Here is a 25,520-nt window from a genome sequence, read left to right on the forward strand (position 1 = left end):
TCCTTCTCTTTCTTTCCTTTATTTTTCGAGGCTAGACTTACTGTGAGGCTAATAAAACTTCCACCAAAGGCCTCTCACTTGCACAGGCCCCTACTGAGGCCGTGTGTCTGATTCTATACTCATAATTTTGTATTGATTTCTTTAAGGTAGCTGCCCTATACTTATAAGATTCAGGCTCTGTGGAATCTGGATCTACCCTAGGTCTCCACCTTAAATTTCAGCTCTGGGGTTGGTTGATTGACTTAGTGAGTGATTGCTGGGCTCTTCCTACCAGGCAGTCCTTGGGCTTTGGATCTTTTAGCTTTTCTTGAGGAACATGCAGGTTGTTTCCAATTATCCACGATTATAAACAACAGCAGGGTAAACATCCTTCTAACGAAAGCCTTGCGGACATCCTTAATTAATTCCTTTGAATAAGTTCCTGAGCTTAGAATTGCTGGTCAGAAAGGAGGGAGGTTTTAAAGCATTTTCTCTGCATTTCCAAAGTGCCACTGAAGCTGAAGTGTGTACTTGAGAGAAATGTTTTAACTTACTCAGGCACTGGAATCTTGGAGTAATTTGCCAAAGTGCTGTTCCAGTACAATGGAAGCGCATAGTCACTTACATGAAGGGAACTTAAAAAAAAAAATGACAAGGAATCAAACTGGGTGTGGGAGGTAAGTGATAGACAAGAAGAGGAAAAGTAATGTATTGAAACTTTGAAAGGAAAAGAGCACAATGTTTATTAAGCCTTGTACCTGCTGTCTTTCTCCTAGAGCAGAAATTACTCATTTCTTCATTCAGTCTTAGTGGTTGAATAAGTTTGCATCATGCTAATTCAACACCTTTTTCCAGGTGAGAGGGTTTAGTGAATGTAGGGTAAGGGAGGGAGCAGAGCGTGCTTGGGGAGAGCCCAGGACCACGGTCAGTGGGGGCTACAGGTGGCAGAGCTGAGGGGGTCCCCATGTGAAGGGACTCTGGGTGCACATCACAAGGCACCTGCGCACACTCTGTCAGTAGAACCAGTATTTCTTCTCTGGCCCTAGAACTGAGCATTCCTGTCAGTTCTTTTTCAAAGCAAAATTGTCACTGATCAGAGGGCCTAAGGGATGCGGTGGCCTCGCTTTTCCAAGCCCTGGGGACTGTGTCCTGCATCTGCAGTCGTACTGTGTTGAGAACAGAGCCCCAGACCCAGCCTCTCTCCAGGTGTTTGGCTTGAGTGGGCCCTCTGCCGCCATCTGGGCAGTGAGAGTTGCCCCCATGGCCACGTGGACCAGAATATTCGAGGCAGTGTTAGAGATGTCATTTGTATCAGTTTAGATGCAAACATGCAAGTGACTCAGTTTCTTTTTTTCTGGGGGCACCCAGCGGGCGTCTGCCTGCCCAGAGCTAGCTTCTTCCCCCAGACCTCCCACTGCCCGGGTCTGCTTGTACTGTTCGAACAACAGCAGTAGGTGCCAGGAATCACGGACAAAGCAGATTTCTGTCCCTTTCCCTTAGACATGGCCTGGCCCCTCAGCTGCAGGGCAGACGACTGTAACACCCTGAGTTAGAAATAAGTGCAGCCCGGCCAGCGTCCAGCCCCCAGAGGAGGTTTCTTTCACACCCTCCCCTCCTTCCTCTTGGCCCCAGACGCCCTCGAGTCTGAGGTGGCTGGGTGCGTTGGCTTCCTTTCTGGAGACGTGCTTCCTGCTCCCTCTCCCGGGACACATCAAGATGGCTGTGCTCAGACCCAGAGCAAGTGCTCGGAAATGGAAGAGGCGCCGGCGTTTTGCTTTGTTAAGGTTGTCAGAGCATCATTCAGTGAGAACAGGAGGCGATTCAGAGCCAAGGGGAGCATAACATCCTCAGTTGGCATTAAGACGGGGAATTAAAAGAGCGAGCTAGACAGTCCCACTCCCCTGCCAGTGCAGTTGCCACAAGCCAGATGTATGGCTATTTAAATCAAAAGTAATTACAACTAAAATGGAGAATTTAGTTCTGCAGTCACACTCACTACATTTCAAGTTCTCGATAGCCACGTGTGCCTAGTGGCTGCTGTAACCGACAACACACTACTTTTTCATCATTGTAGAAAGTTCTAGACAGTGCTGGTTTAGAGCAATGGCTTGTGTCCTAAAGGGCTAGACAAAGATCCAAAGGCAATGTAAGAAGAAAAGTTACCTGTCACGTATCTGAGTGTTTAAACTGAAAGGAGGGAGCTTAAATCTAACTGAAAATTCACCTTGGGCAGCTTCTTTCTGTCCATCAAACCTTGCTCTGTGCTTAGGACTGGGGATTCAAGAAGCAGAAATGCACTCACAGTCTGATAGGTGAGGTGATTGTGGGTCTCTGGTTTTGGGTGTCAGGCAAAAATAAGACTTTGGCTCCAATCAGGGAGAGGCTTGTCCTTGGGCAGGCACGGTGGTTCAGATGGGCAGAGGAACCCTGTGATGGTAAAACCTTTAGCAGTGGTCCCTGGGGTCATGGGCCCTGCTCCCCACCCTCACCTTTGCCCGACTTTGTGAGGAGACACCCAGGAATAGTGGTGGCGGCCATGCCTTCTTATAACCCCTGGTGGCGTCTTTACCGAGTTCTTCAGTGGCAGGCCAGGCTTTCGGGCAGGGCGGTAGCTCCACTTCCCCATCTGGATTTTCTGGAAGTAGCTTTTTCAGACCTTGTTCCTGGTTCTCACTGGCCCTGCAGAGCCTCCTTTCTCAAAGCACTCAGGAAGAGATGACACGTGTATGAGGCCCGAGTTCTAAGGGGACCCGGAAAGCGCCCCGTGGGGTTTCCCTGAAGATCTTGAGAAGCTGGTGAGGGTGCTGTTTGCTGAGCTAGTGCTGAACGCGGGCTGGGGCAGAGGCAGCTGTCCTGCTAGGGAGGGAACCTTACAGGGCCAAAGACAGTCTCTTCTCAGCCAGCCACTAATAGCCCTGAGTGTGAGAGTGTGAAGGGCTGGGCCCCAGCCAGCTCTCAGTCCCTGGTGACCTGCTGCTGGTCAGGAAATGGTCTCCTTCTGATAACTCCTCTTGTGATTTGCCTGGGGGAAGATGCTGTTTTCATGCTTATTAAAAATGGCCATGGTGTTCTCAGAAACCACTGTAATTTTAAGAAATCAAAATTAATGATTCCACCAGATAGTGTTGGCCGAGCATCCACCAAGAGGTCTGATGCTTTCACAAGTGTATTAGTCTCTGGTTGAATCTTTGGGACAACCCGGTGAGTGGTTTCCAGTTTGCCAGTCAGAGAGCAGAGGCTTACAGAGTTACCATGCTCTGTCCGAGGTCCACCCCAGCCTCAGTGATCCACGCACACTGACTTGGGGCTTGGGTCAGTTTGGATCCTCTGGGAAGCAGATGCTGAGAGAGAGATGGGGTGTAACAGAAATACTGGGGGATGGGGGAAGGCCTGTGAAAGAGCAGGGGGAGGAAAGAGGACTGGGCAGGGAGAACCTTGGACTGTGATGCAGATCTGGTTAAAGTCTCAGGCAACTCAATAGGGCTACTGCCTCACCCCTGACCCCGTGATTGTGACCAGTCCCTGTGGCTACATGGGAAGAGCATGGCCTCAGCTGGATTGTCCTGAAGGGGCCACAGCTGGAGGCTGTCAACTGCCTGTCTCCTTGCCAACAAAGGCTGTGAGGTGGTGGCTGTGGAACGATCACGTGTGGGTGGCTCTGTCAGGAGGTAGGAGGTGTGTTTCTTAGCCAGCAGTTGTGGCTGGGAGTCATCTGTGCCTTTGCTCACCCCCTGTATCAGTGTGGGGAGCGCTGGGGTTCTGGGCTTTTAGAATTGGCCCAGAAGCAGACTCTTTCTGTCCTCAGGGAAGTCGCAGGTGACTGGGGAGGAAGAAGAGCACTCCATCTTTCCTTGAGCCATTGAGCCATTGATGAGCCCCGACTGGAGGGAGCAGGGAGACCTCGGCCCCCCGTACCTTGTGAACCACAAATCCTTAAGCCATGCGGATTTGGTGACCAACCAAAGTGTGTCAAGTGCTTTATCATGACCCTCCTTTTTACCAGAGGGAGGCTTAGGAAGTGAAAGTGAACCGAAGAGTGGGAAAAATCTAGTCTTTGAAACTACAGGCTCACTTGGTCTCCAGTTTCTGCCTTTGGAGGGAATGAAAAAGGCTTCTGCTGTGAGTTTAAATCTGCAGCAGCAACAGCAATACGCTTGCTGGGTGCTTAGCCCGCGCTGAGCACTGTTCCACCTGCTCGGTGTTTGTTAGCTCACAGTGTTCCCTCCAGTTGTTTCAGTTACCGTTTTAGCCCCACTCACAGAGGGGAAAACTGAGGCACAGAAGTGTTGTTGCCCAAGTCACATGGTGACAGGATGGTAGAGCTGGGGCCAGCACCTTCTCTCCAGAAGTCAAGAGTCTGAGTTTGGGGCTTCGAAGCAGCTGAGCATCTGTCTTGCAAGATTGTTGTGCCTTCCCAGAAAAGTTTTGGAATCACAGTCATGGTAGGAACCCTTCGCAGGTGCTGACTCATGACGCGCTGGCTACCTGTGCAGAGGTGCTGGAATTCTGCTGTCTGGAGAGTGGACAGAGGAGGTAGCCATGGTGCCCAGTGTTTAATAGAGCTCACCCCTGGGGTTTGCAACATTGTTAAAGAAACCTGCAGAGTCAGACTTTCTGCACAAGTCGCCACCAAAATCTGAACATTAAAAAGCATGGAACGAATTTCCCCTGTCTCAGCTCATCCCTTGGTGCGTGTGAGCCCAGGTGGCTTCTCCTACCCCTTCCTGGCTGTCCAGTGTTAAATGCTGCAGTGTGCACAGACCCCAGGGCAGAGCGGGCCGTGTGCGGGACACCCCAGAGGCAGCCCTGCACGGGGTCCTGGAGTGAATGGTCCTGACTCTGCCTTCAGTGTGGCCCCGGTTCCCCAGCAACAACCGAATCCAGGGTTTCTGTGCCATAATGGGGCTGCCAAGATGCACAGTGGCCCTGCCTGCCCCACTTCACCCCCATTTAGGAGCTGTGTGTTCTTGGCAAGTTACTTCAGCTATTTGAGCCTCAGTCCCTCTTCTGTAAAAGAGAAATCATAGGGGTTTCTCCCTGCTCACGTTGTTGGGGGATTAAATGAGATGATGTCTGCAGAGCCTGGCACATAACATGTAGCACATAGTAAACCTGGGTAAATACGAGTAGCTGTTTCTGTTACTTTGATAGGACTTTTGAAACTAATGGTCTTCTTCCTCCTGACTCTACATGCAGGAAGAGTCTGCTTTCAGTACATTCGTGGATGCATTCATTCATTCATTCACCAAAATTTGAGCATCAGCACTCAATACAGAAATGAATGAGTCTTGGCATTAGACACTTTGTTGTCTGGTCTCTACGGTTTTGGTCGTGCTGTACATAAATCTGCATTTTTTGTTTATTCATTTGCGTGTGTCAGATCCTTCCGGAAAGGATCTGAGATGGCTGTTCTAATTGGAGACCTGTCGGACTGTAAATCCTAAGAGTTTTTTAAATCTTTTTTTTAATTGAGTTATAATTGATTTATAATAGTCTGTGAGTTTCAGGTATATGACATAGTGGTTCAATATTTTATAAGGATTAGACTCCATTTAAAGTTAGTGTAAAATATTCACTTTATTCCCTTGGCTGTACAGTATGTCTCTGTAATTATTTATACACCATAGTTTGTACCTCAGTCTCCTACACTGTCTTGCTCCCTCCTCCCTCTCCTCTCCCCTCCTCCCCTGCTTAACCACTAATTTGTTCTTTATATCTGTGAATCTGTTTCTGTTTTGTTCATTCATTTGTTTTTAGTTTTTAGATTCCAGTGTAGGTGATAACATACAGATTTTTCACTGTGACTTACTTCAGTAAGCACAGCACCCTCCAAGTCCATCCATGTTGCTGCAAATGGCAATATTTCATTAATTTTTTTATGGCTGCACTCCATTGTGTGTATGTGTGTGTATATATATGACATCTCCCTTATCCAGTCATCTGTTGATGGACACTTAGGTTGTTTCTATGTCTTGGCTGTTGTAAATAGTGCTGCTGTGAACACTGGGGTGCATGTATCTCTTCGAATTAGTGTTTTTGTTTTCTAGGAATGGAATTGCTGGGTCTTTTTTTAGTTTTTTGAGGAAACTCCATACTATTTTCCATAGTGGCTGCACCAATTTACATTCCCACTAATGATGTGCAAGTGTTCCTTTTCTCCAGATCGTTGCCGACATTTGTTGTTCGTGGTCTTTTTGATGACGGCCATTCTGACAGGTGTGAGGAAAACCCGAGAGTTTCACATGTCTCTTCCTCCCTCAGAGAGCAGGTGGGAGGCCAGTCCTTTCCTAGGGGCGCTCTGGCAGTATCCTAGGCTCCACGTAAGTTTGGGAGGTAGGTGCACACTTCTCAGGAGCTGGTGCGAATTTTAGCAAAAAAACAACCCTCCCCCCCAAAACAAAACAAAACAAAACAGTAAATGTGAAAGTATTGATGTGTTTTTCTTAGAGAAGAAAATTTTCACAAGAGACCAACAGGAAGGTTCCAGGACTCGGGTCTCACCGAGTTCTGCAGTTTGCTCTGCTTCTTGGATTTTAATGTTGACTTGGTGCCCTCAGGTGGGGAAGGAAAACCTCTCGGCCCTTTGCCATGTTCCTTCCCCAGCTGCCTCCTCTCAGTGTGTCTGCCAGAACCTGAGCCCCAGGCTAGGGCAGCAACCTGTGAGGACCCTTCACTCCCTCCCTGGGCGCCTGGGGAAGGAGGAGGGGGCGCTAATTCCCCTGTAGGCGGGTCCCTGCCGTTGCCTTTGTTCTTTCCCAGTTGAGAGGAGAACTCGAGCTGTTTCCTCTGGAAGTGAAGGATTTGGCATGGTCAGAGGTGGGTTTCCTGGCACCAGCCCTCCTGCTGCCCAAGCCTTGGCTCCTGAGATGCAGCGGCCACGCGGTGATTTTATTCCACTCCTGTAACTGAAACGTGGGTCCTCAGGGAAGTTTGGGTTTGGGGAGCAAAATGTATGAAAGCAACCCTAATGGGTTTAAGGTTTTGATCTCCAGTTGCTGTCCGCGATCTGGCTGTAATTTCGCCCTGCGGAATGACTGCTGCGGTATTTGTGGGGAGGAAGGGAGCCTTTGAGACCATGTCAGTTCCAAGCCTTCCCCAGGGAGACAGCTGTGGTTCGACCCTTTGCTGCCACCTGCTCTCTGGGGAGCTGACCTGTGGTTTGCTCTCAGGAGGTGAGGATGGGTTCAGGGCAGGATGGACGGCCGGACAGGAGCCCTGGTAACCAGCTTCACCACACACAGGTCAACCAAGGAAGTGGCTGTGGTGGAAAAATGGAGGGTTTTTAAACTGCCACCATAGGAGGGAGTTTGAGGGGACTGGAAGGAGTATGCCCTCGGACTTGGATGCCCTGGGTTCAAATCCTAGCACTGCCACTTGTTAGCAGTGTGACCACCATCTCTGAGTGAAGTGGCTGACAGGGTTGCCTCGAGCAAGTCAGGCAGCCGTGAGCCTACCTGGTGCTCCGATGACCAGATGGGCGCACGTTTCCAACCAGGCGCATGAACAACTCATTAAGAGAGGCAGCACCACACCCACCATGTGAGCATCTTAGGAAAGCAAGGAGATGATGGGTCAAAATTCGGCCTGATGGGGAGGAAAACGGCCTCCTTTTGCTCCCACACTGCCGTCTGCCCTTTGGAGCTCTCTGTCCAGGTTCTGAGCTCAGGCACCTGCAGAGCCTCACGTGCCTGTCTTTGACAAGCGAAGGCTTGTCACCAGCGAAGGCTCCCTTTTCCTCCTTTCAGGCTGGCAGGGTGGGGTGGGCAGAGGAGGGGAGTGGGCACTGTACCCACCACAGTGGGTGCTGCACTTGACATCTTACCACGCTCTGTGGGCTCAGGCAAGTTCCCGGACCTTACCTGGCCACTTGCTTTTTCATTCGTGAAGTGAGGATAGTGTTAGTACCTCCCAGAGGCTTACTGTGAAGATTCAGCACAGTTCTGCCCAGAGAGAGCCCTGCCCAACCCCTGCACACTCCCAAGTGCCCCATACAGGCTGGTGGTCCTTGTAATGAGAAACCAGAGGTCTGAGTTAACAAGGAGATGCTAAATGTCTTGGAAGTTTGCATGCATCTTTGACGGGGGATAGGAGAGGAGAGCCACGCTTCCTGGAGCATTGGTTCTCACTGGCCACTTGAATTGCTAATCTGGGTAGGTGGTTCTGTAGCACTTAGATTAGAAGTCACCTGGAGAGTTTGTTAAAAGGCACTTTCTGATTCAGTGGGCTAGGGCTGGAGCCTGAGTTTCCGCATTCCTGTCAAGCTGCCAGCTGTCTTCCATGCTGTGGGTCTGAGGACCACACTTGGAGTAGCAAGCAAAGGTCTGAATCAGCCTGATGATTTATGGTAGGGAGGCTGTTGGTGGGGACACTCAGCCCCTTTAGATGGTAACTGTATGGAGGAGAGAAACATCTTACTGTCTTGTCAAGAGTGCCAGGGATGATTTTAGAGGAATGTTTGAAGGGGCTGGGATGTCTCTTTATAACTCAGTGCGAGAGAAAAAGCAGATGGCATCTTTTCAGTGGCATGTCCTGAACTCTCTGGGTCCTTGTCCTCTCTCTCTCTCAGGATCAGCCTGGCAGACAGCCAGCTGAATTAACTTCAGAGGAGGCAAGCTCATCGGCTGGCCTGTGGCGCAGTCCTGCTGGCCAGCAGCCTAGGTAAAGAGCAGCGCCAGGCTGCAGAGGAAGCCACGATGTTCTGTAAACACAGAGATACAGGCTCGGCCTCCAGTGTGCCACCCCCCAGTGAGTGCCATGCACGTGAGTGCACACAAGCCCCCTTATCTCTTGCTTCATTTTCCATGACACAGGATTTAGGGAAAAGACCTCATCGAAGCAGCTAATTAAGAGTTTGAACCAGACGGTTACTATCAGCGCTTGGTCAGCCATTGTTGGAACAGTTGGGTACCTTGGACTTGGAAGGAAAACATAATTCAGTAGACTGTAGATTTTTCGTCAGTTTCTGCCCGCACTGTCTCAGCTCTAGGCTGGGAGAAGCCATGTTGGGGTTCAAGCTGTCCAGGATCCTTCCTGCCTGGATCCCTGTGTATCTGTTAATCTGGGGCAGCGGCTCTCTGGGGGAGGTCGTGTTCCAGTGCCAATTTGGGACACATGATAGAGAAACAGTCCATTTTTTTCCTTGTAGCCATTTCTCTTCCTTTGTACACGATGAATTCTCCCCCTTGTTTAGGTCTTGTGGTTTTTGTAGTGTGAATTACAAGTGGCATTTATTCACCATCCTGATACAAATTAGGAGTTGGTGGGAATTCTTGGACCCGGCCCTGTCTCACGGGGCATTTTGAGTGAAGGAGGCATTTCATGTGCTCTACCTCCTCCAACCTGACGTGTGGGAAGGCGGTGGGTGTCTCCGCAGTTTCCATCTGTCAGACTGCGAATTCTTTTCAACTGTGCAAACACCCCAGCATTAGAGAGAGCCCCCCTTGGCTTGCCCTGAGGGGCTCTAGAGCTCAGCCCCAGGAGCGAGGGGGAAATTAATCCCTTAGTGTGGCTTTCTTTTCCCCGGGGTTCCATTCTGTGTGTCATCCTGCATTTGAGTGAGAGCAGCCACGGGCTGGCCAATCTGCCCTCGTATGGGTGACAGAGGCAGTGTGGTCTGCTCGGGAAGGTGCTTGCCGCGATTTCCAAAGTGGATTCTGGCCCTGTGTCTGCTTGGGGATTCTGCTGCTGTGGTGGTGAGCTGCAGCTAGGAGCTGCCTGGGGAGCCCCTGGGGGCACAGATCCCCGGGGTGTTACTGAGGGGGCCCCGGGCAGCTTGGCTGCCATCAGTGTTGGGGGCCTAGCTCCTCTCAATCCCAGGAGCTTGTGATTTGTTTGCTCATGGAATCAGATACAGACTCTCTAAGACTGACCTGGAAAGAAAGGCTCCAGGAAGGAGACCCTTCACATACTGGAGGTTGAAGGATTGGGCCCAGAGGCCGTGGGAGTGAAGGTGGGACCCATACACCTTCTTGTGAACCTGACACCATGTCTCTGAGCCATTTGAGGGTGGTGTTCCTTGTGGTATCTGCCAGCCTTTGCTGAAGGTCTGGCTGAGGGTCTTAGACCTCTGCTGTCTGTTGTGTAGATCTCCACCCCTTCGCTCAGCTGGAGTGTCCTCGGTGTGGGGGCAGCGTCATTCTGAGGCCGGGGCAGGGGTGAGCGTTGAATATCCCAAGATGAAGGTAGTTTTCAGAACAAAGTGAAGGGAGCCTGGGTCAGCTTTCTATGTCCCCAGGGAGGCTGTTTAGGGTCCTTTTAACCTGTGCTACATGCCTTTTCCAGAGATGCATGGCGAATAATGCTTTCCATTCCAAGGCAAGTGGGAGATACCTTATTTCATCACATGCTTGATACCCTGGAAAAGTGAATCGCATCTCCTCTCTGGGCTTCTGGAGATACAGGGCAGCTCACTTCCCCATTGGGCAGTGGGTCTGCATTGTCTACTCTGAACATCAGTGTGGATTTTGTTGAGTCTCATTGTGCAAGTCTCTGTATCTCAGCACCAACCATGCCTGACTGGTGGCGTTTAGTCTTTGCTGTAGCTCTTCAGTTGATTACTTTCTGGAAACAGTGCATGAAACTGTAGGTAGGAGGGGAACCAACTGCTGTTCTGCCGTGCTCTGTGCCCAGTGTGTCTCTCTTTGTTGCCCTGGCACGTCCTGCTCTTTTCCTCCAGCAGGAACGGGGCCTGCTGCTTGTCTCCTGGGCAGCTTTTCAGTTCAGGATGAAGGATGCAGAGCCGCATCCTTGCCCTGCTGGCAGGCAGACTGTTCTACCTCTGCTTTGCACTGGAATGGAGGGTGAGGGTCATAATTCCACATTGCTGCTGCTTCTGGTCTGTTACCCCTACATGTACGTGTTGTGTGTGGCGTGGAGGGGCACGAGGGGGACACAAGAGAGATGGCATTTCTAAATTTCTAATTTTTTATTAAATTAAAAAAATTGAAGTGTATCACATCCAGAAAAGTGCCCATATCATATATACAACTGAATAAATTTCCACAAACTTGTGTAAACACCTCTCTAGTTGAAAAAATAGAACACTATAAGCATATCCCTCCAGAAGCCCTTCTCCCTGGTTACCACCCCCTACCTGCTCCCCAGAGGTCACCGTTATCCTGACCTCTAACACCACTGTTAGATTGCACCTGCTTCTGAATGTCAGGTAGATGGAATTAGGCAGTGAGTACTCACCCCTGTTCCCGCCATCTTTTGCTTAGTGTTTGTGAGATTCACCCATGAGGCTGCAGCTGAATGCTCATTGATTTTCCTTCTTTTTTTTAAACATTTTTTTATTGAGTTATAATGATTTTACAATGTTGTGTCAAATTCCAGTGTAGAGAACAATTTTTCAGTTATACATGAACATACATATATTCATTGCTGTGTGGCATCCTGGTTCTCCACCACCGTTGACTTAAGCGCCCTGTCATTGATGCGTACTGTATTTGGGTTTCTTCTAGTTTGGGGCCATCACATACCCAGCTGTGAACATTTTGTGTGTGTCTCCTGTAGATGTACATGTGTGTTTCTGCCGGGTGCGTTTCTGGGAATGGAGTTGCTGGGTTCCAGGGTAGGCACTTGCTTAGCTCTCTTAGAAACTGTTGAATAGTTTTCCAAAGCAGTTGTGGTGGTTGACGCCGCCCCCAGCAGAGTGTGAGGGTCCCAGCTGCTCCACGTCCTGGGCGGCACTTGGTGTTTTCTGCCTTTGGGGTTTTAGGCTTCTAGTCGGTGTGAAGTGGTATCTCATTTGGGTTTCTCTGATAACTAGTTGAAGTTTATTGGCCATTTGGTCATCTTCCTTCATCAAGTATCTGTTAAGTCCATTATCCTTTTGGTTTGTCTGTATTTTCCTTATTGATTTGTAGGACTTCTTTATACTTTGTAGATAGGAGCCCTTTGTGGGTTTTACATGTTCCCAGCCATACTCAGGTTTTCTCCAGGCACGTTAAAATTGTAGCAGGTTCACCGTAGGAGGTCCTCCCTCTAGCCCCCACCTCCCCCCGCCACACTGTGTAATGCTGGTGTATGGTTTCCCAGTGAGCATTTAGACAACCCAGCCGTGGCTGGGTGACAATTTAACCATTGGCTGCCCCTTTCCTGGTACTGGGTTGTGACCGAATGCCCTTTCTTCTTGATGTGCAGGGTCCTTGTGGGTGCACCAAAGGCGGATTCCAAGTATAGCTCTTCGGTGAAGTCCCCTGGGGCTGTATTTAAGTGCCGAGTCCACACCAACCCTGACCGGAGATGCACCGAACTGGACATGGCTCGAGGTGGGTGGAAGTTCACTGCCAAGGTGGAGATGGGTACTGTACCCTCACACTTTGCTTTTTTCTTCACTTTGCTTTTTTCTTCACTTTGCTTTTTTCTTCCTGATCATTCATCTACTTGTCTGTCCTTCCGTCCGTCCTTCCTTCCTTCCTTCCTTCCTTCCTTTCTTTTTTTCCCTCCCTCCCTCCCTTCCATCCACCCACCCACCCATCCATCCATCACATATTGAGTACCTGTTTTTCCCTAAGCACGGCAGTACACCACGCACATATCCTACTATCCTGGGCCTTATAAATTAGTAGGCAAAAGAGACATCAGAATAAATAATTGGGAGAAGATCAGAGGGGAGGTGAGTAGATCTAATCTAATTAGTAGAGTAATCTAATCTAGATTGGAGGGTCTGGGGAAAGGACTTTTACACATGATTGGAAAGATGCCCAGCAGTTAGCTGGGCAGGTGCAGGAGGCAGAACCTCCAGGTGGAGGAAAGTTTGTGCCATTTAAAAATTCAGAGTGAGGACAGCATAGCTGGAGAGGTGAGCAGGTGAGTGTGAAAACAGAGGAGGTTGGCGAGACAGACTGGGCCAGACCACGCAGTGCCTGGAGGGCCGGGGTGAGGTGTTGGGATTCTATTCTGGGTACAAGGGGTGAGACCGTTACAAGCAGTGTTAGGTTTTATGTTTTAAGTAGGGAGAGGTATAATTGAGGGATGTTTTTAAAAGTGCACTTGATCTGCTGGAGAATACGTCATCTTTGGAATCAGATGGATCTGCCTGGGGTCAGAGCCCAGCGCTGCCAGTTACTAGTGGGGACTTACTGGGATTGTCCCACAGCCTCTTTGGCCTCAGTTTCCCCACCTGTAAAATCAGAATGAAGACAGCTACGTCACAAGGATTACCTTCAGAAGATTAATGAGATAATAGAGATGAACACAGAACTGGGTCTGGCACATAGGTATATCAGTTGTATCAATGATGTCAATGTTATATCAATTTTATCAATAAATGGGAGCTATTATTATCAACAAATAGGAGCTGTTAAGTGTAATCATCACTTCAAGTTCTCACTTTCTCCAAAGTCCTTTCCCATCAAGAGCTTCTATTATTTTTTTTTTAAATGAAGAATTGTCATGATTTTCTTTAGCAGGAAAGGAGAGGTGTCCATGGCGTTGTCTAGGGCTACTCAAAGTGACTGGTTTACACGTCGTTTGTTACTGGCGCATAACAAACTAAGGAGCTTACTTCACAATGTAAATCAATGCATTGCTTCCTTTGTTGAGAAAGTCTAGCTATGAAAAAAAAAGTGGCTGGGTGAAACCAGCATCCAAGGTGGAGGAGCTGACTGACATTTTGCCTTCTTTACTCACATGTTTGCTGGTAACAAACATCTGGGTTGTACACTGCCCTCTTCAGCAGGCAGCGGAAGATCTTCCTCAGAGCAAGCCCGGCTTTTCTCTTTCTCCTCTAGGGAAGAATCGGGGCATGCCCTGTGGGAAGACCTGCCGAGAAGACCGGGATGATGAGTGGATGGGGGTGAGCCTGGCCCGGCAACCCAAGGCTGATGGCCACGTGCTGGTAAGGCCTCCTGGGGGTGCCGTGGGGAGGGGTGGCACCCTGGAAATGATGACCTTGATCCCTTAGGAAAACTGAACGGCAGGTCGACAAGGGCGTGGCTTTGAGGTTGCCTGTCTTGGACTTCTGCTTGGACAAAGCATTATCCTTTTATTTTCTTCATCTGTCGAAATTTAGTAATATCTGTCCCAGGGTGCCGAGATGGGGCTACTGAAAATGACCAAATGTATGTGAAAAGAGCTTCGTAAATCTCATTCATTAAGTATTTTCTTGTGGGTGTCTTTTAAAACTGAAGTACAATTTACATGAAATGCACAGATCCTAAGGTTGCAGTTGGGTTTTGACATCTGAACACACTTGTGTGGCCAGCCACCCCTCGAGATACGGAATATTTCTATCATCCCCAAAAGTTCCCTTACATTCTTTCCAGCCAACTCCTTCCACTTCAAGGCAACCACTGTTAGGGTTTATATCAATTACGAGTTAATTTTGCTTTTTCTAGAACTTCACATGAATGGAATCCTGCAGTGTGTGCTCTTACGTATAACACTTTTTTTCCTATTCAAAATAATACTTTTGAGATTAATCCATATTGTGTGTATCAGGGCTTCATTCCTATTTATTTCTACACACTATTCTGTTTTATCAAATATGTACACATTGTTTCAAAATAGTCATTTATTTGCCTCCTAAAGTGCATATATGATCTATTCTGATGCTTTCGGTGCTTCGAGGGAGATGGAAAGAAGTGTTTGCCCTTGAGACTGGCAGTTTCCTACAGCAGCCCCAAAAGGCAGTCACCAGCCATGTGTAGTTACTTAAATTGATCAAAATTAGGTTAAAAATTCAGTTCAATCACACTAGACACATTTCCAGTGCTCCAAAGTCACGTGTGTGCTGGCGGCTGCGTTGGACGGTGCAGAGGAAGCATTTCCGTCATTGTTTTGCGGACACAACACAACCTCTAACTGCCCCAGAGGTCTTAATTTGTCCATTTTTGCCTTTTTCTTTGACACTGGAGGTGTGACACTCAAGTACATAGCCTGCACATTCTCGGTGGAGAGCTCGGTGGGTGTTTTCATTGCCCTGTAAGCCATGCATCCCCACTGCGAACCCCTAGAATTTTCCCAGTCCCTCCTCCCCCCTGAGATAACCCACATTCTGACTTCAGAGGCCTTTTCTTGGAAGCTATGTGAAAGTTTTTGTTGTAAAAGCATGAGATCAAGAAGGGAAGATAACAGCAGCTGCCGCTTACGGGGAGCTTGCTGTGGGCCACGTGCTGTAAAGCGGACGGTTTCACACATTTATCCCCTAGCGATGCAGATTTTCCTGAAGTTGGAAGCAGCGTTTCTGCCCATCCCCTCCCTGAGGAGCCTGTTTTCTGTTGGACTTCTCCATGGCATTGGCTGTTCATCTGAATTCCATCTGCCTTCCCAGCACCAGTTAAGCATCTCCCTGAGTCAGGCCCCTCTGGGGAGGAAGGAAGCAGCTGGATGCTGTCACCAGCGTTGCAGGGCCCCCCTCTGCTGGACCCCATCATAGGTCCTGTTGAGGCCCCCACCCACCGTCTGCCTTGGTTTCCAGTCCTTTAATCACTGTCGCCCGCCACCCTGGACCCTCTCCAACCTCTGTGTCCCTCCCAATGCAGTGGCCTGACCCTGAGTGCGTGACCAGCCTCAGGAGGGCCAGTGTGCTCGCCCGCCGTCTGTGGGAAGGAACGGAAGGCACCGACCCATCTGTAAATCAGGGCGGCCCGGAGTCGCGATGCAAAGCGGAGGAAGGGGTTCCCAGAGCACTGAACCCACATCCCGAGGTTGCTCCTGGGAGAACACTTCCCCTCCCCTTGGAAGGATGACCTCTGTGTTGCCGAGAGCTTGTTTGCAGTGGTTCTGCTTTATTGCAAGTCAGTGTCAGGAGGGGGCCATCTCGGGGGATGTGAACGGCAGTGAGGACCACGGGGACAGCCGAGGAGGCAGAGCTGGAGCGTGGGTACCAGTGGTGCTGTGATAACCCTGCCCTAATTCATTGTGCACAGAGCGATAACTGCATCGTCCGTTCAGTAAGCCACTCTGGACTCTGGGGAAAGAGGGACTTGCAGCAGCATCTGCTTTCCTCATGGTCCTTTTTTTTTTTTTAAATATTGTGGTGAAAAACAAATTAAAATTTACCATCTTATCTACAGTTCAGTGTGCAGTATAGTGGCATTAACTACATGCACGTTGTTACAGCAGATCTCGCTCACTTTTCCATTTTGCAAAACAAACTCTAAACCCATTGAACAATGACACCCCTTTCTTCCCAGTCCCCGACCACTGTCTTTTCTTAAGAGTTTGGCTACTTTACCGACTGCATGATTCCGTATGTATGAGGCATCTGTCTTCTTGCAACCGGCTTATTTCACTCAGCGTGGCGTCCTCAGGTTTCATCCATATTGTAGCGTATGACAGGACTTCCTCATTTTTTAAGGCTGAACAATAGGTCACTGTGTGTACATACCACATTTTCTTTATCCTTTCGTCCACTGATGGGTATTTGGGTGGCTTCCACCTCTTGGCTATTGTGAATATTGCTGCTGTGAACATGGGTGTGCAAATCTCTCCTCGAGCTCTTATTTTCAGTTCTTTTGTATTTAAACCCAGACGTGGGATTGCTAAATGCTTTTTAATTTTTTTAGGAACCGCTCTACTGTTTTTCACAGTGGCTGCCCCATTTTACGTCCCTACCAGTGGTGCATGAGAGGAGGGTTCCAATTTCTCCACATCTTTGCCGACAGTTACCTTTTTACAGTGTCCGTCCTCATGGGTGTAAGGTGGTAGCTCACTGTGGTTGTGATTTGCATTGCCCTGATAATTAGTGATGGTGAGCATCTTTTCATGTGCTTGTTGGCCATTTGTATGTCTTCTTTGGAGAAATATCTGTTCAAGCCCTTTGCTTATTTTTAAATAGGGTTGTTTTTCGTTGAGTGGTTCTCATATGACTTTTTGCCCGTGTGCTATTCTGCTAGGACAGGTTTGTCCTATGTCCCCTCTGTCCTCCCTGGTTTAGGCTCTGCCACCTCCATGAAGCCTGTCTTGGTAACAGTGCTCTCACGAACAGACTGAGCATCTTTTGGAACTCAGTCATTAGGAACTCAGCATGAAGTTATTACCTTAGGTGTGCAACTTATTTTGTATGTGTCTTTTTTAATGGAGACTGCTTGGGGATAGAGACCGAATTTTCTACTCTTTTCACTCTCAGTGCTCGGAGAAGACTCTCTAAGGAGTCATATCTAAAAGTGTGTTTGAATAATGTAGGGGCTGAGTGTCAGTGTTGAAACAATTAGAAACCAAACCAGCTGCCCTCTCTTCTTGGTGGCTGATTCTCAGCGGTTGATGGAAGTATGAGGCAAAAGCTATAAAGTGGCCCTCGGAAATGACAGGTGACAACAGGGCACATGGTGGGGTGACCTAGTCCATATTTATGTTTTGGAGGCCCTGTATCTATTTGCTTTTTCTTTAATATCTTGATTCTACCTGTCCAGGCAGGTCTTTATTTTTAAATTAAACCCAGGAAGCTATGAATTACTCAAACATGTTTTAAAAACTCAGGAGGTGCCCCAGGGGTGTGGGTGTGACCTGTGGATCCCCAAGGAGCATAATTTTGGATTCCAAGTTTGGGTTGGAAGAGAGAGAGGTGGAGTGCCTTTTTTTTTTTTTTTTTTTTTTTGAAAATGGCATCTGGTGCTGATTTCAAACCAAAGAACAGATAGGTTGAAAGCTGTGACAGGGAGTCAAGTAGCTCAGTGACAAATGGCACTTTCTGGCTCACGGACCTGGCAGCCACCTCTAGCAAAACCCAGGACCTTGGGCTGGTCTAGCAGGCTGCCCTTGGCTTCATACCTGCCAAAGGCAGGACCTTCCATCACCCCAGGGAACAGGTAATACCAGGCGTGAACACAGCATCGGGATGGGAGGCAGGCTGCTTCCTGCTCACAGTCTGACTCCGCCCTCCCAGTGTGCAGAGGACAGTTTAGGAAGTGGGCTGGGGGGAATATCACTTCTTGTAATCAGCACCCAACAAGCCCAGCACAGCCACCGACTCTTCCTGGACCGGGAGAGTGGCTCACCATGTTGTGGTCTGATACTTCTGCTCTTCATCGGTCTCTAAGGCTGAGACAACAGACAGAATCAGCATCTAGCTTCTTTCTGGGAGGAAGCAGTGCTCTCAGCTCTATCTCTTGGCTATTTCCTTTCCAGCATCAGGATAGTCGCTATCTGTTAACCACTTCTCATCTGTCCGTTTTTTGAAAGCTACAGGATACATTTTTGCATTTACTTCTGTTACTTTGTTTCCCGAATTGTTTTTTTTTTAGTGAACTTTTTTTTTTGCTCTGTAACATCCATGCAGGAAAGTGCTGTGTACAGCTTGATGAATTTTCAGTTAAGTGAACATTCTCAGAATCACAGAAGCCACCTTCCCTGTACCTCTCAGGCCACTCCCTGCTTCCTTGGAGGGGGAGCTTCTTCGAGGTGGGGGCGATCTGTGGCATCACTGCCCTAGTGCCCTCCAACCCCATTCTCAGTGGCCCAGGACCTGGCCCTGGCTGTGCTGGGTCGACCTGAGGCATGGTGAAAGCTCTGTCCATCTGTGCGTGGTGAATGCATGTGTTAGGGGTGGGTGGGTGGAGTGGGGGAGACTTACATGCCTTTGTGGCTGAGCCATCAGGAGGGGCCCAGTACTCCCCTCCTCCCCAGGAAGGCCGTGCTTTTTTCATACAAAAAAAGGCCTTTGAAATAAACTGCTCATTTTTTTTTCCTTTTTATTCTTTTGGGAGGAAAAACAACCCTTGTAACTTGAACTATGTCAGATTCTAAGATTTGGGGTGGTCCTAGACCCTCCCCCCCTTTGTTATAATTCATCGGAATCTGAGTTGCAGTAAGCCTTGCTGTTTCCAGAGGTTCTGTCTTTTCCTGTTGGTCTTCCCTGTTCTGTTTGCCTTCCTCCCTCACAGCAGAACTCATCTGGAGAGATTGATGGAGATATTAATGCTTTGGAGACAGTCTCCAGGAATTTTTTGTTAATTTAGGGATCAGATTGACATATGTGTGTATATAAGGATAGTCGGGGCTAAACAAAGTCTTTTCCTTCTATAATTTATATTCGGAGACGCTTTTCCTTGTTTTCATACGCGCAAACTGCCTTTGACACTTTGATCTCTGACCTCACAGAATGCCTTAATTTTAGTTTAGTTTACTGTGCAGTGCACGATTTGGATCATCTAGGAATTCTCCAAGATCACTCCTTAAACAGTTTATGGCCCCTAAAAAAAAAAAAAAGGCAATAAGCTAGACATTAAATACAGAAAGCCCGTCCTTACAGGAGTCAGTGTGCTTCATGATAAACACCCGTCTTCTTTACAGGCCCTCTAACCCAGAGATACAGTGAAACACAAGCCCTAGGAGCTGAGGGCTTTGCCAAACTCATCAACAAAAATGCAACTAATGTACCAGCTAATTAGATGACAAGTGATTCAAGTTTGCAAGCTACCAGAATTGAGTCAGACATTTAAAAAGAAATTAAAAAGCTTAGTGGAATGGAGTAATTATTCACTTAGTGACAGCTTTTTATGTCTTCTTGCCTGATGTCTATCAAGAAATGTGCTTGAGGCACAGAACGGTACTCACGGGCTTGGGGTGCAGGTGGTTTGCAGTCTAAGGAGTAACAGGAGATTGTTTTTTGTGCTTTGATGTCATAGCCCAAGAGGCAGAGCGTGGGCCAGCCAAGCTTTCCCGTCCTCCTGTGCTCTCTTTCTCCTGTGGACAGAGAGCGGTGTTGTCAGCGGCCTGTGGACGGTCTGCTTGGAGGAAGTCCAGAGAACTGGCAGGCCGTGACGTTTTTGTAGAGCGACCCCAGGGGTAACCAGGCCCTGGAGAGCCCCCTCCCTCGTGTGGTGGCCTGGGCATCCTGTTGGACCCCAGAGTGGTGGTTTCCAGGGTCCTGAGATCTGTGGGGAAGGCTGTAATACGGACGATAGGTACCTGACCTGCCTCAAAGAGTGGGTAATGACGGCTTCTTAGGTGGGAATTGGGAGTTTTAAGACAGAAATGTTTTCTAGTGAGACAAGGAGGACCCTAAAGTGTGGGTTCTGGTCCTATTTGCAGCCCTGACTAGCTCTCTCTGATACTCAGGGTTCCCAGAGGGAAAGTGGGAACTCTGGGACATCTTCCCACCTTCCAGGGTTGCAGAAGAGGTCAAGTATGCACCGTGTAAATGCTGGAAGTTACAGCCTGTAAAAACTGTTTGAAGGAAACAAACCAAGAAATGAAAAACTTGCATTTACTTAAAAGATTGCATCTTAAAATAATCTGTTGTCCAGAGTGGAGTGACCTGGTAACAGAAGTGCGTGCGGACGTCCACGAGAAGTGAGCTGGGCAGAGCGCACACCTTCGCAGGCCGGCCCCTCAGGAGCCTCAGGGGTGTTTGAATGTGCAGAGATGCTCCCAGGGAGCAGGGGCGGGAGGCTGGTCCCAGCAGGAAGCTGGGTGTGTCCTGTGCTAGTCGGAAGGGTTGCTCTGGTCTCTGTTCCTGCTTCCAGCTCCCAGAACTGCCCTTCCTCCCTGGGTCTCCTGACAGGTTTGACCCCAGTGCTGGGAGACCGCTGTCCAGAGCTGACCAGAGGGTTGGTCTGTCTCCAACGGCCTCACCTCCCCACTCATGCCAAGCTCTCGCCACCCCAGGGCCCCTCCCAGCTGCTCCCTCACTTTCTTCAGGTCTCTGCTCTGATGTCACCTCCTCAGGATGGCATTCCCTGACCAGCCTGTCAAACCCAGCCACTTCCTGGTCCATGGGACTGTCCTGGTGAGGTGGAAATGTTCTCTGTCTTGCTAAGGCTCTGTTTACAGGAGTGTACGTGTTTGTCAGAGCTCATTAGATGGTACTCTTGAGATCTGTGCATTTTTCTGTATGTAAATTCACTTCAAAAAATATCAATAAACATTTACTTTTAGTTAATGATGTAGTCAAATATCAGTCGTTTCATAGGGTTCAACCTAATAGTTTGCCCTGAACCTGAAAAGAAGTTCCAGAAGGTGCCGCTCAGACCAGCAGCCTCGGCTCCCCTGGGTGCTTGTTAGAAATGCAAATTCTCAGGGCTCTCCAGACTGGCCAAGCCAGATCTTGGGATGGGGCCCATTGGTCTGTGATTTAGTAAGGCTTTCAGGTGGTTCTCAAGCGTCTCAGGTTTGACGGCTATTCTGGTGAGTGAGCAGGTGGTTCCATGAAGGTCTGGGTCTGTTGTGGGCAGAGGAGCAGCCTTGTCCCTGGCTGTTTCTCAACATGTTCTCCATCACATAGACCCAGGACTGTTCACTGCTGTATCCTTGGTGCCCAGCACAGAGCCCAGGACCCAGTAAATACACGATGGATGAATGAATGAACAAGTGCTCATGAAGGGCACGCATCCTGGCCCGAGGGCCCTGAGGGAGATGTTGGGTACTTGTCTTGTTCTTTACCTGGTTTCCTGTTCCATCCTTCTCCTCTCCCCACACCTGGTGGGTCCCTGGGCCCATCAGCTGTACCTCTAGCGTACATTCTGAGGCCACCCCCTTCTCTCATCTCCACTGCCCCTGACCTGGTCCAGACAGTAGCATCTCCCACCTGGATGTTCATCTCCATCCTCACCCGCCTGCAGTCTCCATGAGGCAGCCCGGTTATCTTTCCAAACTGTGAATTAGACCGTACCACCCGCCTGTGTAAGACTCTCCACTGGCTTCTCATTACACATCCACTGAAGTCACGGTCACCCCCAAGGTCTATGAGACCCCCGGGGCCAGGCCCCTTGCCCCCTTTGACCTCAACTCTCGCCCATCACAGTCACTTTAGACCAGCCCTATGGGCCTCCTTTCTTTCTCTTGGACCTCTGAGCCCCCTTCTCCTTTGCCCCTGATATCCCATCCTGGAACACGCCCTTCTGGGCCCTGTGTGGTTGGTTCTTTCTCATCCTTAAGGTGAAAACCATCCTTTCCCCTCCCAGATTCTCCGTGCCCTAACGCAGTGTCTCTCCTTCCCAGTACTTGCTGCGATGCTCATTTGTGTACATGTGTGTTTATTGTCTGGCTCCTCCCTGCTGCCCCCAAGGGGTACCTCCCAGGCTTTCAGGGTCTGCTGACACCCAGCCTAGCACCTGATCCCGGTGTGGGCGGGTTAGAGAGAAGGCGGCTTCCTGACCCCTCTGCTCCTCTCTCCTCCCACGGAACCACCCAGTACTGATGGGCTCTACTTTGCGACCTCCTGGGCCTAACTTTGCTCCTCTGAACCTCTCTCTGCCCTCTAGGCCTGTGCCCACCGCTGGAAGAACATCTACTATGAGACAGACCACATCCTGCCCCACGGCTTCTGCTACATCATCCCGTCCAACCTCCAGGCCAAAGGCAGGACGCTGATCCCTTGCTATGAAGGTGAGCACTGATTCATTCTCCCTCTACCCCCACCCACATCACACCCTAAACAGCCCCTGCCCGTCTCCACATCACCATCCAAACAATTCCCCCAGCTTCCCACACTCAACAGGAGGGCTGCACCGTGTCCCCAGGTGGCCTCTGGGTGCCCCAGGCTCTGCTCAGGTAATGAGGAGCATGAGAAGGGGCAGCGTTTCCAGGCCCTGCCCAGCCTTACCCATCGGTGCCATAGAGTTCCTGGCACTCACCAAGCTTTATGAAGCCTCAAACTGAAACACACCAGCTTCTTGGTTTCCCGGCACTGCCAGATGCTGTGCAGCCTTGGGAAACTTGCTTTCCCTCTCTGAACCTCAGTTTCCTTCCCTGAAAATTCGGAGGTGGGCTCAGATGGTCTCCACGGTCCTAAGCAGCTCCCAGATGGTCATAAGGCTCTGGAGACAGCTCCTGGCCATGCTCATGAACAGATGTCCTGGGGCAAGGGGAGGAGAAGGCCCAGAGTTCAGTCACTATGTCACACCTGATGTCTGAGTTTCCTCCTGATCAGGTCTGTGCACCGTGGCGGGGGTCTGAGCATTGGGTGCACCCTTAGCACGATTTTGAGAACTCCTCACCCAGGGGCACTTGGGGTTTGGGAGGGAAAGTGTTTTCTCAGCATTCCTGCTTGGAATCTTCAGATGACTGGGCTAAGGCCCATCCAGCCCCTCATTGCTTAGCTCAGTTGAATTCGAGCTTTAAGGATTCAGTGTCATTTTCTTCAGTGTTACAGCTTGTACTCTCAGGGTTTCCTAAGCCTAATTCAGATGAGCGAAGTGCTGGGCTGTTTATGTTCCAATTCGCCCCCTAATTTATTTGGACAGACGTCTCCACGAGCTCACGTCCACCTTTCCCATGGGCCTTCCTGGCTTTTCCCTTGTTTCAGATTTTGCAGCCACCAGAGAGGGCTCTGAGCAATGCTGTTGGGACACATGCATTTCTCTGCCTCACAGAGACCCTTCAGGGCCCATGAGGGTACTCAGGTGGCCTCAGCAGGGTGTTTGATGAAATGGCCCCACAGAAGTGGCTGGGTTCCTGCAGGGAGCATGCATAGACTCTCTCCCATCAGAGGAGAGCCTTCTTTTCTCCCACGTCAGCCTCCGATCAGCTCTGGCAGGACCCAGTGGGGCAAGTGAACTCTGGCCCTGTTTATCTCTGTATTGCCCTGATCAGAAGGAAAACTGCTTTGGAAAAATAGCTAATAATGTAATCAGTCAAGAGGGGGGTGGGGTGGGTTGTGTCCACACACAGATAAGGGGCCAGGACAGGGTCTTGCTCCCTTTTTCCCTTTTTCCAAGAGGAAAAGGCCCTGGAATGGCTCTCTGGGTAGCACCTCAGGCTGAGGAAAAGTGAGAGGGTCTAATGGAGGGATGGAGACAGTGGGGGTCAAACCCAGCTAGTTGTGCAACAGGATAGCAATCTGGTTTTCCCAGAAGATGCTTGTGAAATAGGGCCACATTATCGTCCCTGGCGATGGCCCTGTTGACTGCTGTAAGCATCAGAAAGCCAAAGGATGGCCCTGGGGAGAGGGAGCCAGGGCCGTGTGTCCTTCTGTGCCTGGAGCTGCCGTGGCCCAGACTTTTAGAGTGTCTGTCATCAGGCAGCTGAGGGATCAGCTGTAGACTAGGGTTAGCCTGAGGACTTGATATGTTCTCTCCTTTAATCTTCACAAAACCCTGTAAACAAGGCATCTTTCTTGGTGTGGGTTTAAATGCAGGTAGTTTGTTTTGGGAGTTATTCCAGAAGACACCAGTGGGGGAGCGGGAAAAGTAAGAAAGGAGAGGGATGTGTCCCTCCACGAGTTACCACCCTGGGCAGCTCTGGGCCGGCGAAGGACACACCCCAGAGTGATTCCGCCTGAGGACAGAGGGGGCCGGCTCTGTATCCCCCCGGGACACGAGTGTGGGCAGGGAAGCCCCCCCCCCCGCCCCAGGAAGAGAGATGCAAGAGCTGGCAGGTGGCAGTCTGGCCATGCCTTGGAAATGCTAACGGCCGAGGGGGCCTGGGGGCCCCTAGGTGGACTTCTGTGTTGCCTTTCTCCTGTTACCGAGGAGGACGCTGAGACCCAGTGTTTAATTGCCAAAGGTCACTCAAACAGCAAGTGGTAGACAAGGGTAGGTTTTGAATGTTGCATCCATCTAACCTCAGCAAATTGTTTTGTTCCCTGGTGGTTAGTGGTGATTTCTGTTTGTGTTTTGGAGTTTCTGCTGTAAATGAGAAATAGGAGCCAGCCATCAACCCTCACAAAACAGGAGAGGGTGACTGTTTGAACTACCCCAGAGGTGTAATCACGAGGGGAGGGGTGTGTGAACGTTTTGGGAGTCAAGGTCCTCGAAGCACCTGCCTGTCTTCCCCTTCTTTGCTGGTGGCCCTGACCCGACCTTGGCAGGAACATGGAAGCCTGTGTGAGCCAAGGAGGGCAGCACAGGGCCAGCAACAGGTTGACTTCACGTCTGCCCCACGTGCCCCTCATTCACAGTAGAGTGTGCACTCTGGGCCTGGGCCTTAAGAGGCCTTGTGGGTTTCCCCCCAACTCCTCTGGATGCTTCAGACCATCGCCAGGACTGCATCCCCTGTAGCTCACTGGTCCGGGAAGAGAGACATGTGGAGTAGACCTGAAGCCCAAACCTGCAGCCAGAGCCCAGCTGATGTCTAGACGTACATGTAAGAAATAAATGTCTGTCACTGTTTGCTAAGGCGATTTTATGGTTGTTACATAGTAATAGCTGACTGACACAGACTCCCCCAGGAACCCAGATTCCTCATACAACAGTGGCTGTGGGATGGGCTCGGGCCTTTAGATTCACTCTTTCCTCTGGTTGTTTTTCGACATAATGATGGCCAAATGGAGCCGCAAGGAAAGAAGCAAAATGGTTGTGCCTTGCCCCACCCTGCTTCCCCAGGGGCACACACTAGTGTGTTGTAACTCATTTGTTGCCCAGGGAGGAGTGTGGGGTGGGGCTGGGGCAGGGAGTCTGGGGTATAAGAGCAGCCCCTTAGGACAGCGGGGGACTGAACAGAACGTTTCTATAGTTCTTGGTCCTGTAAGAGGCGAGGGGTGGCAGTCACTTAGATTTCTCTAGAAGACTGGACTGACGGGGTCGGGGACCGGGTAGGGCCCTTGCCTGTGCTCTGGCTTTGGCATCTCCACCTCCCTGCTTTGTGGTCTACACTGAACCCACTGAGGCTCTTAGACACCCATTATTTTCTCTTCATGTGGAAAAGCTCAGTAT

General features: G+C 49.8%; 1 protein-coding gene across 1 annotated transcript in view; it reads left to right on the plus strand.

Moving 5' to 3' along the window:
- ITGA9 (integrin subunit alpha 9) overlaps positions 1-25,520 on the plus strand; it is a 310,689-nt gene that overhangs the window by 2,725 nt on the left and 282,444 nt on the right. The window contains exons 2-4 of the mRNA XM_072940989.1: positions 12,124-12,251; positions 13,716-13,822; positions 22,131-22,254. Coding sequence (XP_072797090.1) covers positions 12,124-12,251; positions 13,716-13,822; positions 22,131-22,254 — 359 coding nt within the window. The remainder of the gene's footprint in view (positions 1-12,123; positions 12,252-13,715; positions 13,823-22,130; positions 22,255-25,520) is intronic.

Source organism: Vicugna pacos, chromosome 17, assembly GCF_048564905.1.
Source record: "Vicugna pacos chromosome 17, VicPac4, whole genome shotgun sequence".
Classification (NCBI taxonomy): domain Eukaryota; kingdom Metazoa; phylum Chordata; class Mammalia; order Artiodactyla; family Camelidae; genus Vicugna; species Vicugna pacos.